This window comes from Macaca mulatta, chromosome 3 (assembly GCF_049350105.2).
Source record: "Macaca mulatta isolate MMU2019108-1 chromosome 3, T2T-MMU8v2.0, whole genome shotgun sequence".
Lineage (NCBI taxonomy): Eukaryota > Metazoa > Chordata > Mammalia > Primates > Cercopithecidae > Macaca > Macaca mulatta.
Window position 1 is genome coordinate 92,657,094 of NC_133408.1, and position 11,679 is coordinate 92,668,772.

Here is an 11,679-nt window from a genome sequence, read left to right on the forward strand (position 1 = left end):
AACTGGTTGTTTAATGATGCATCCTCTAAAATATATTAAATTCTTAAGTAATGTGTTTCATTGTATCTATTCCTATATATTTTATTAAGAACTTTATAATTTAGCATCAGATCTTTTATTCCTTGTTTCTGGAGCATACCATCTTGTCTGAGGGTAATGAACACAACTGAAAATTATAATGTGTCATCTTGGGTCTGGGATGTATTTGGCAATTATATTGTCCGGTGGTTTTCTAACTTATTAGGGAAAATGGGAAGAATACTTTGGGCAGGTTGTTTATTTTGGCAACATATTTTCAGTAATCACCTTATATTCTCCATATGTTTTGGGCAGCATGCAGGAGGGTGAGGTGGGAAACTATGACTTTTTAAAAAAGTAATTGTTAGTGTCTTCTTTTTCTTCCTTGAGCTTTAAAAACAGTGACAAAGTCCGGCCTTCCCATTTTACAGTTGAAGTAACAGACTTGTTTGACATTCTTACTAATGATAGTGATTGGTGGAGATTTACTTTCAAGGGGATGGATTTTTTCGTAATGGGGAATACTAATAAAATTTAAAATATACACCTAGATACAGCATATTGCTGTAATACATTATTTGGGTAGTTTTATAGATTTGCACAGAGATGCATCAGCTCCCTGGTGTAAATGCTGAATTGTATAAAACGAATGTTTTTATAATACTTCTCTGCCTCAGTGGTATGGCTTTCTCTCCAGAGTTGATCACTAACTGACATCTTTTTAAAGGAATAGCTGGGTTGAGATTTGCTTTTTTTTAGGTGGGGAGGTGCTGTGTCGTCTGTTGTCCTGTGTCCAAGAGAGCTGAAGTTTTTTCCCCCTTATACAGGACCCTATATGAAGGTATATATAATATATATATAATATTAGGAGATTGAAGGGTCTTTTGAGGATGGGACCCTCTGTGGCTGCCACAGCTCCATCAAGAATAAGGAAAGTTCAGGTAATATGTGGGGAAGGTGATGCCTTACCTAGCACCAGGTTTCCTTAAGTATAGCCTATTCAGGCTTAGCTCCCCAAGCTCTTCTAAAGTTAGGTTTCTATAATCAATTATTACCAATTGTATGTGTAAACAGTCTTTAGAATATAAAATTACAGCTAATGAATTTAATTATTCTTGTCTCACTCCAGATAGACCAAACTAGTATTAGCTAAAGATAAAAATCAAGTAATGTGAAGAAGACTTAGCAAATTCATAAAGAATTCTGCATTTACTTACCTGTTTATCTCTGTAGTTGTTTTGATATATGTGATTTTCTACAAACCTCACATTATACACTTTGGCATCGTGTTCGGTGTTGGAATGGGAAAGAATAAAAATAAAGCTAGCTAACATTTCATGAATACAGGGTGAGAATCCTGTGAGGAAGAGTCTATTATTAGATCCATTTTAGAAGTGAGGAAACTGTAGAGAAGTTAAATGTGACCTTCTACAATTTTACTGAATTAATAGAATTTGGCCAGGTGCAGTGGCTCATGTCTGTAATCTTACCACTCTGGGAGGCCAAGGCGGGAGGATCACCTGAGGTCAGGAGTTCGAGACCAGCCTGGCCAACACAGTGAAACCCTGTCTCTACTAAAAATACAAAAAAAATTAGCCGGGCGTGGTGGCGCATTCCTGTAGTCCCAGCTACTTGGGAGACTGAGGCAGGAGAATTGCTTGAATCCAGGAGGCAGAGATTTCAGTGAGCTAAGATAATGCCACTACACTCCAGCCTGGGTGAAAGAGCAAGATTCTGTCTCAAAAAAAAAAAAAAAAAAGAAAAAAGAAAATTTTAGCCTACTTTAAGAATGTATATGTAAATATGTTCTGCTAATCTTGTCTCTTTACAGAATATTTTACAGGTTTTTGTAATGTTCATTTTTTATTTTACAGCTCATAACTGCTGTATTTTAATAACATTTTATTACTAATATAAAATATCATTTGTCTATTTCACCATTCCCCAAAATATTTTGTCATGAAATTTATCTTAGGGCTTTGTTTCTTAAGGAAAATGTACTTAAAATGAAGGTATTTTTGGCTTCATGTGATGAAGTGAAAAGATAATAAATGTTCAGATTGGCTCTATATTTTGTGGTGTTTCTCTTTGTTTTCCCTTTAAAACTGGGCTAAAATGTTAGTTATTCTCTATAGTTGGGCCCTGGGTCAACCTATGTAAGACATATTATCTTATTTGAAGAATAGTTGAAAATAAGTATTTTTCTTTTCAGTGAGATTTAAATATATTCTGTCAATGGTTGACTTGGGGTTCAGGAATGAAAATTTAGAATAATACTTTTAACTGCTAGAGCATTAAAAGAGCTCATTATTTATTTCTTGCAGAAATGTAGACAACCAGTTTCCTGGGCAAGTTGCTCCACCTGGATTCCCAGTGTATCCCGCGTTTAGCCCACTGCAGATGCTGTGGTGGCAACAGATGTATGCTCATCAGTATTATATGCAGTAGTAAGTTAATCTGAGTTCATTTTTTAAGTTACTCACTGTGTTACTTGCTTTATTTTCTTTTTATCCTAAGTAAGTTGATTTGGGATTTCATTTTTTTATGTATTTAATGTTGTTTTGACTAAAGGAAAAAGGGTTCACCTCCAGTTCCCATGAGCTAACCCTGCCCTTGGCTCCTCCCTATCTTCCCTAATTACATTTAGCAGTATTCAGATTCTTTAATACAACATTTTATAAATTCAAGAGGAGAAAACTTAGGAATGTTTCACTGGAAGGCAGCAAATGTACATGAAGAGTTAGTCAAATAAAAAAAGAGATAGAATCATGTCAGGAGGCCATCGCTTATGTAGGGCTCAAATGTGGCTAATATGCTTACTGGACTCTCAGTATTTAGTCCGTTTTGATTCTGGTCAGCATGGAACAGTCCTAGCATTGAGGACAGTTTCTCAGCCTTCATTCTCCCCAACTCATTCTGCATTCATTTAACATTGATTAGCTTCTCTTTACCGTTCTCCTCTCCTTGTTTCTGTGATTCTTTTGTCTTCCGTATCTTTTTATCTTTCTGTGTCCTTTAATAGCTCATTTTATTAACATATCTTTCTCAGTTCATCATGTGTTTGTTACTACGTGCTTCTCAGCACTCATAGTCGGTAGAGAGGATGGGATTTAGTTGTGGGGTAGTTCTCTTGGATTTCTTTTTTGTATGGCGTTAGTTGTTAGCTCTCTGTGAATGAATCCTGGTTCTTCATCTCCTGTGCTTCATCCTGTGTCTCTGCTTTATTGTTGGAAGATTTCCATAGGGGAATGAGCCTTTACCTCAAATTCAGTGCATCTAAAATTCGATTCCTCTGTTCTTTAAGTGCCTTCTCCTTTCTCACTTCTTTGTCAGTGATACTAGCTCTCTTCTTATTACCCAAGCTCTTAACCGTAAACAGCTTTGATTCTGGCTTCTGTTACTCCTGAAAGCAGTATTTTATGAAGATGAGTTAATAGAGCTTTTGTCCTTCCCCATATGCTACCTCCAATGTTTCACCAGGTCTTTTCTCATTCTAAGTCCACTTGACTTCAATAGGTTTCTCCTTTTAGTCTTTTCACTATATTTCCTTATACTACTGCTGGGTTACTTTTTTTTTTTTTTTTTTTTTTTTCCTTCCTTCCTTCCTTCCTTCCTTCCTTCCTTCCTTCCTTCCTTCCTTCCTTCCTTCCTTCCTTCCTTCTTTCCTTCCTTCCTTCCTCCCTCCCCCCCACCCCCCCTTTTTTTTTTTTTGACAGAGTCTCACTCTGTTGCCTAGGCTGGAGTGCAGTAGCATAATCTTGGCTCACTGCAACCTCCGCCTCCCGGGTTCAAGCGATTCTCATGCCTCAGCCTCCCAGGAGCTGAGATTACAGATATATGCCACCACACCTGGGTAACTTTTGTATTTTTAGTAGAGACAGGGGTTTGCCACACTGGCCAGGCTGATCTTGAACTCCTGGCCTCAAGTGATCCATCCGCCCGCCTCGACCACCCAAAGTGCCAGGATTACAGGCATGAGCCACCATGCCCGGTTTGCCAGGTTACATTTCTTAACACATAATTAAGTCAGTCATTCCCGCAGCCACCCAGATATCCTCTGATTCTCTTGCCCACTGTGAAGTCTACATCCTCAGACTTTTCCCCGTAAAGCTAAGCTGCTTTATGAACCTTGTATCCTAAGGCTCTCTTTCATAAGCCCTTGGCTCCAGGCAGGATACTCGTACCTTACATGTTGCCATGGTAATGGTTATCATTTGAGTGACTGCTTTGTGCTCAGTACTTTGCTGGATGCTGTACCCCACCTTTTCTCGTTTGTGAACCTTACGAGAACTATGTGAGATAAGGGGAGCTTATTATGCTTGCTGCTAAATCATATACTCTTATACACATCATTTAACTTCAGAGCCTTAGTTTCTCCCCTTTAAAATAAAGTAACTCACCTGTGTATCAGAATATTCATGAAGTAGGAAGTGTTTTCTAAACTAAAAAGCCCTATACAGATACAAGATATTAGCATACTGGCTTAAATAGGATTTTGTAGCCTGGAAACCATTTATTTAACTTTCCTGTGCTCCCTTGATTGTTAACTTCTTATTGTAGAAAAATTTAAAAACATAACAAGGTAGAGTAGTAAAAGGAATCTGTGTGTACCTATCACCCAGCTTTGACATTTATCAATTCATGTTAGTCTTATTTTACAACTTTCTTCCTTCTGTTGGATAATTTAAAGCAAATCCAAGATATATTATCACTTTTCTGGGAAATTTATTCTTTACTGGGAAATTTTAAGCAATCAAATTACAAGCAAACCTCAGAATCACAATTCTTTCTAACTTGACAAGGACCAGTGGTCCCCAGTTGGAGTTCTTCCAAATCAGTATTGAGGTGAAAGGGTTGTTACCTGAGATGTATTTAGGATTTTAGGATACTAGTACAAATCATTTATCACTGGCAGTAGACACACAATGTAATAATAGCATGTATTTTTAGACAAGCCTTTCAAAACATGGGTCTGAGGGAGAGGTAGGTGGTGAGCTTGGGAGTATTCATCCCATGTAGAATAATAAAAGGGGGCATTCATGAAAAGGTTTGGACATCTCATTAGCTTATAAGGTAATTGATTGAAAGAGAGAGTAGTGGTTAACATGGCTGCTCTCACATCTTTTGCCTTTCCCCTGTCATCTTACACTACCAGGCTAAGAGAACATCCTTTCCTGTGTGACATCTACCATCAACCTTGGCTCCACTTTTCCATTGGAATTTGTGCTTACCTAAGAAATGTGGTACAGGAGTTGGGATATTCCATATTAGGTTTATGAAAAATACATATAGCTCCCCAAGAAGTTTAAAAAAATATGGTATGGTAAAGTTTTTTTTTTTCTTTTTAATATTTATTTTGGTGACTATTTCAGTCAAGCTGCAGTTTCAGCTCAGGCCACATCAAATGTCAACCCAACCCAGCCTACTACTTCACAGCCTCTAAATTTGGCACATGTTCCTGGAGAAGAACCCCCACCAGCTCCAAACCTAGTGGCCCAAGAAAATCGACCCATGAATGAGAATGTTCAAATGAATGCACAGGGAGGTCCAGTACTAAATGAAGAAGACTTCAATCGAGACTGGCTAGACTGGATGTACACGTTCTCACGAGCTGCGATTCTCCTTAGCATTGTATACTTCTATTCTTCTTTTAGTCGGTTTATCATGGTAATGGGAGCCATGCTGCTGGTTTATTTGTGAGTGATGTTCATTAACTTTTTGTGGTTTAATGTCTGAAACTATTCAGCACAGAATCTGGTGTAGGGTAGTCTGTTGTGAATGTTGAGTGAAGGAATTTGAATGCTGGACTTTAGATATCTGGCATGTTTTTGATGCCAAAAGCAAGGGCAGGTTTTGTTGAGTGAGAATGTTTATCAGAATTATTTAGAAGCAGATTTTTTGTTTACTGTATTTTATAAAAATTGTTCATTCAGTGAGATATACTCTATCCGTTATTTAGAACTTAAGAAGTGTATGATGCACTCCTGCATAAGGTTGTCCTCTTTCATTAGACTTACCAATAGTAAGTCCTATAGGTATAAGCCAGATTTTTTTCATAAGTAGACTGTTTTTCCCCTGCTCCCTTCTCTCCAAGGGGCAAACAGATATCTAAGTTGTATTTCATTTTGAAAAATACCAAAAGAGATTTATGATTCCTGATATGTTTTAATAACTAACATAGAGCCAGTGAAGTCCATGATAGACTTAGAGATTTGAGTTGGTTTTGTTTTGCTGTCATTGCTTTGAGAAGGGTGGTTCCCTGTCCTGAAGTGGGAGATTTGGTCTTTTTATTTATTGTAGTTCTAATCATTTTTCTCTTATAGGACACTAATAACATTTTATAGTGTTACAAATAAAAACAACTGTGACTTATTTTATTTTCTCTTTATTTTACTGAACAGACACCAAGCTGGATGGTTTCCTTTTAGGCAAGAAGGAGGTCATCAACAGGCTCCCAACAATAATGCTGAAGTTAACAATGATGGGCAAAATGCAAACAACTTGGAACTTGAAGAAATGGTATGTGATTGAAGCTTTTGTATACTTAAGTTATTGAGATTTTCCCAGCACTGTACGGGACCAGTGTGATGAAAGAAGATTGGATGTTCCATAAGTATTTGTGAAATGGTACGTGAAAGAAAGCTAACATATAAATTGTGATGGTTTCATTTGGGAGAGCTTAGAATATAATACCAAATCAGTCATATATTATAACTAAATGGGAAGAAGTAACTTTTTTTTCTTGAAAATAGTCAATAAATAAAATTATACACATGGTAAGAATTTATTGTATTGCATTGGCAGTTGTCCCCTTTAAACTAGAACACTGAGGAATTTACCAATTTTGGCCTTAAAGATTTCTAATGACCACATATGTACCACTTCATATTCCTTTGTTCTACAAAGAATTTAACTGTCTTCTATTATGAGCTAATGCTCGTTCACATCACTCAGGAGTATGTTTCTTGTTTTGCTTGAAAGGAGCGTCTTATGGATGATGGGCTTGAAGATGAGAGTGGAGAAGATGCAGGTGAAGATGCCAGTGCAGTTCAAAGGCCTGGATTAATGGCTTCAGCTTGGTCTTTCATCACCACCTTCTTTACTTCACTAATACCAGAGGGGCCTCCCCAGGTTGCCAATTGACCTGAAAAACTGTGCCAGCTACAAGGAGGGTCTGACTTTAGGAAAGTGGTTTAAATAACAGTGCAATTTCAAAAAAATTTATAACTTTCTTTTGATCATCATGTACAGAGGTGTTTTTTTTTCTTTAGGCTTCTCATGCATATGAATATTTTAAGCACAAATGGACTACTAAATGTCTGAATTTTTTTTTTAAGATCCTAACAGAACATAGCGTAACAATATTGGTCTTCCAGGTGTTATTCATTTCAATTATGTGTAATATACCAGGACAGACCTATTTTCATGTCTTATTTCTTTAAAGAGCTGCTTCATTGGCCGGGCGCCATGGCTCACGTCTGTAATCCCAGCACTTTGGGAGGCCGAGGCGGGTGGATTACTTGAGGTCAGGAGTTCGAGACCAGCCTGGCAAACATGGCGAAACCCCGTCTCTACTAAAAATACAAAAAAATTAGCCGAGTGTTGTGGCACGTGCCTGTAATCCCAGCTACTCGGGAGGCTGAGGCAGGAGGATTGCTTGAACTCAGGAGGCGGAGGGTGCAGTGAGCTGAGATTGGGTCACTGCACTCCAGCCTGGGTGACAGAGTGAGACTCAGTCTCAAAAAAAAAAGAAAAAAAAAAAAGAGCTGCTTCACATGTAAATGTCTATAGCTAGTAGCCTGGCCCTCTAATGTTTAATTTGAATAAATATATCTATTTTCTGTGAATTATCTTGAAAGTTTTAAACAGAATGACCTCATAGTTTTTAATAAAGAATATTATTTACCTAAAATGTACTAGTAGCATCTTGCCCAGCCATAAAGCAATAAACTTCTCAATAATCTTAATTTTGACATTTGAATAAATAATGGAAACTTTCTATTTTAAGGGCATATATCCCATCAATTGGAATCAGTACCTTAACAGAAAAAGGCAGCTCTTCAATGGAATTAACGTGATATAAAATGTTTGATATAGGCAGTACTTTTATAAAAAAAAGATATGCTGGAAATTGCTCAGTGTAATTTTTTAAATAAAAAGTCAATTATGGTAAACAGTTTTAAGGGGTATTTGTTCAAACTCTTCACCTATTACATGCAAAAATTATATAAATTTTAGTAGTTGTTTGGAAGGGTTGCTGAAGTCTTAAAATTCATTTACACCTGTTTCCATCCCAGATGGATATCTCCTAGTTAGATTGTCTGAAACCTCATTAGTTTGTTTAAAAATCCCTGTGAAAGCCAAGTTAATGTATCATGAGAAGGCAGTGAGTTTCTTACGGGATAGCTAAATAAAAGAAATACGGGCAGGAGAACTTTATCTCACATGAAATGCATTATAAAATTATGAGTGTGGTACTGGCCCAGGAAAAAAAATTATGTATATGATTAGATAACAGAGAAGATTAAGAAAACATCAATAAATTATTTTCTGATTTGTTTACTTATAATGATAAAAGTGAATTATCAGGGATGACTAGTTAGTTAACCATTTGAAAAGTAAAGTTAGATTTCTATTTATAAATGTCAAGACATCATGATTGAATATGAACAACCAAATCATGAGAATACTAAGAATATATAGGTGAATATATAACATTGGAGTCAGAGGACACTTTTATAGCAGAATCTTTAAAGATTGCTAAGAATATAATGTTTTGACATAAGTAATTTAAAGGCAAATAATTAGAGCGAAAAAGATAGAAAAGGTAATAAATGAAGTCTTAAATTCAGTCCAGTAAAAAAAAATTTGTATCCAGTAAAAGAAGAAAAAAAAGCACTCCAATAGGAAATGGGTAATAAAGATGAAAAAAAGTATCTAGTAGTTAAAACTACCAAATTCATAAGATGATATTCAGTGTTGGTGAAACTGTAGGGGAATTTAAAATAGAATATAGCCATTCCAGCAAGTATCAGATTTTTAAAATGTGCACAGAATCATTCAGTGTCATCCTGTTATTCCTAGAATACAAATCAGACTAATAATGAACATGGCTTACAAAATCCTGAAAGGTTGTGCCCTCGCTTCCTGTAAGTTTGAGCTGCCCCTTAATTCCTGTTTGAGCTAGGCTGCTCTAACTCCAGCACCTTCCAGCCCCGGACTTTTTAAATTGCTGTTCTTTTTGCTGCAAACACACAGTTTCTTCCTTCTCTGCCTCACTAGCACTAATGACTCATCAGATCTCAGCATAATTGCCAGTTCTTTGGGAGGCTTTTCCCTGGAAGCACAGTTTATTACTTTGCCGTTAACACTGTTGCAGTTTACATTTATTTCCTTATTTCTCTCACCATATAGAAGGGATGAAGTTGGGGAGAATCTGGTATTTAGTTCAGTCCTGGATGAGTGCCAGCAGAAGTTTGAAAGGATGTCATGCATGTGTGAGATTTAGCTTTCCAGATATTCATTGCATTGTTGGTAATTAGAAAAAAATCAGAATTAGCAGATGTTCAGCAGAGTGAGCTATGGCCACATTTGAACACTGTTTGGGTCCATAATTAGGGATGGCTTATTTCAAGACTGATGTAATTATTGCATCCAGAAGAAAGGGCTGGATTTTAACCTGGAAGCTAAGTAGATAAACTACCAAAGCTGGCAGAAATGCTCCATGGGTCAGAGCCTAAAGCGGGTACAGGGTGGGGAGAGAATTCTGAGTTAATTATGAGACTGATCAGTTTCATTTCTCTTGGGTGCTGGAGAGAAGAGAATTGGAGCTGTAGAACTCATTGAGGGTGGGCAGCATTGTGGGGACACCCCTCTGGAGGAAATGAGCAAGTCCCTGCCTCCTAGCAGCAGGCTGGGGCCTAAGGAGAATGATCCTGGTTATAAACTCCTGTGAAGGGATGTTGTCACAGGTTCTAAGAACACGGAATTTGTGACCCACTGTTATTTTCTCTACATTGTTAATTCCCTTGTGTTAGCCTCACATTCATTAAGTCTTTGTCAAAAACTACAGCCCAATGTCAGCTGTGTTTTGGATGATTCAGGGAGGAACTGTGTCCATTCTGGGGCCAGATGGTACCTAGGTGGCTGGGGTAATCCAAACACTGGTCTTAAGGCTAGATTGTGACTAGTAACAACCTGTTTCTGGAATATAAACACTTGCTAGGACTTATTACATTATTATACATTACCATAAAGACTAGACCTTCTACAGTGAGAGGGTCAGATTATGTTAGGTGGGTAAAAGAAAAGAGTGATCTGTAGGGCTGGAGAATTGGAGACATTCGCATCATATTTTGTTAACATAATTAGATGCCACAGCTCACCAGTATTGTAACTGGTTTCTCTGGCTCTTTCTACCATCGCTATTGAAATTAGGCTTTTCAAATTTGTGGGAGGAAAGACCATATTTGGAGTTTCAAATATACAGTCCCAGTGGAAGTTTTTGCCTCACTGTTTTGTTGTTGTTGTTGTTTGCTTGTTTGTTTTGAGACGGAGTCTCACTCTATCACCCAGGCTGGAGTGCAGTGGCACTATTTCGGCTCACTGCACCCTCTGCCTCCTGGGTTCAAGCAATTCTCTGCCTCATACTCCCAAGTAGCTGGGATTACAGGCACCTGCCAACACGCCCAGCTAATTTTTGTATTTTTAGTACAGATGGGGTTTCACCATTTTGGCCAGGCTGGTCCTGAACTCCTGACCTCATGATCCACCTGCCTTGGCTTCCCAAAGTGCTGGGATTACAGTTGTGAGCCACTGCGTCTGGCCTTGCCTCACTGTTAAAAGACTATAATGTGATGTGATATACCAGGTTTTTCGAAGTCCGGTGTACGTCAGACCCTAAGGCGTGCAGTATCCGGAATGGTGTTGCTGGATGTGCAAAACTGCCAGGCTCTGGCATGTGGTGTTCTCATCTACCAGATCATTCCTTGGGTTCACTTCTGCGGGTGGTATTGCTAGCACTGCACATTGGAACTGCAACTTGGGAAAGTGATAGAAACCGACTGCATGATAGGTACAAAGTAAGTTTGTTGTATTTTATACACATTAATATTTTGGATGTTTCAATATTTAAACATTTCACAAAGGAAAATCAATGATAATGCTTCTTGAATGTGTTGTGAACAATGCAAGTCTTTTATTAAAAATTATGGAATATTCGAAAGAAATGTTTTTCTTACAGAGAGCAGAGAATAATTACTCAGGGTTCCTGTGTCAAGGCCTCTAGGGCCCCTTTACTGTCTAGAATTCTTAGTAAGTGGAAAACCTTTCCCAAGCACACAACCTAGATCCCTCACATGCACAGTTCACAGTAGGATTAGCACTCCTATGAGAATCTAGTACCACTGTTAATCTGAGAGGAGGTGGAGCTCAGGTGGTAATGCTTGCCGGCTTGCCACTCACCTCCTGCTGTGTGGCCCAGTTCCTAACAGGCTACTGACCAGTACTTGTTCACAGCCTGGGGACTGGGGACCCCTGAGTAAATGGAATTAAAGTATTCTGAAGTCCTTGAATTGTCTTGAAAGTGAAGATGGTGGAGGCACTGATTTATATTAGAAATGAATAAATCAGGGGTACATGTTTCAGTTTCTACAGTATTTT

General features: G+C 37.9%; 1 protein-coding gene across 3 annotated transcripts in view; it reads left to right on the top strand.

The window, feature by feature from the left end:
- The window catches only part of HERPUD2 (HERPUD family member 2), a 56,704-nt gene extending 48,512 nt beyond the window's left edge, over nucleotides 1-8,192 (top strand). For all 3 annotated transcript variants that reach the window (XM_077996940.1, XM_015133722.3, XM_077996941.1), the window contains 4 exons: nucleotides 2,343-2,465; nucleotides 5,391-5,714; nucleotides 6,420-6,537; nucleotides 7,000-8,192. In XM_077996940.1, the coding sequence (XP_077853066.1) occupies nucleotides 2,343-2,465; nucleotides 5,391-5,714; nucleotides 6,420-6,537; nucleotides 7,000-7,161 (727 nt within the window). In that variant the 3' untranslated portion in view covers nucleotides 7,162-8,192. The remainder of the gene's footprint in view (nucleotides 1-2,342; nucleotides 2,466-5,390; nucleotides 5,715-6,419; nucleotides 6,538-6,999) is intronic.
- The last annotated feature ends 3,487 nt before the right edge of the window (nucleotides 8,193-11,679 follow it).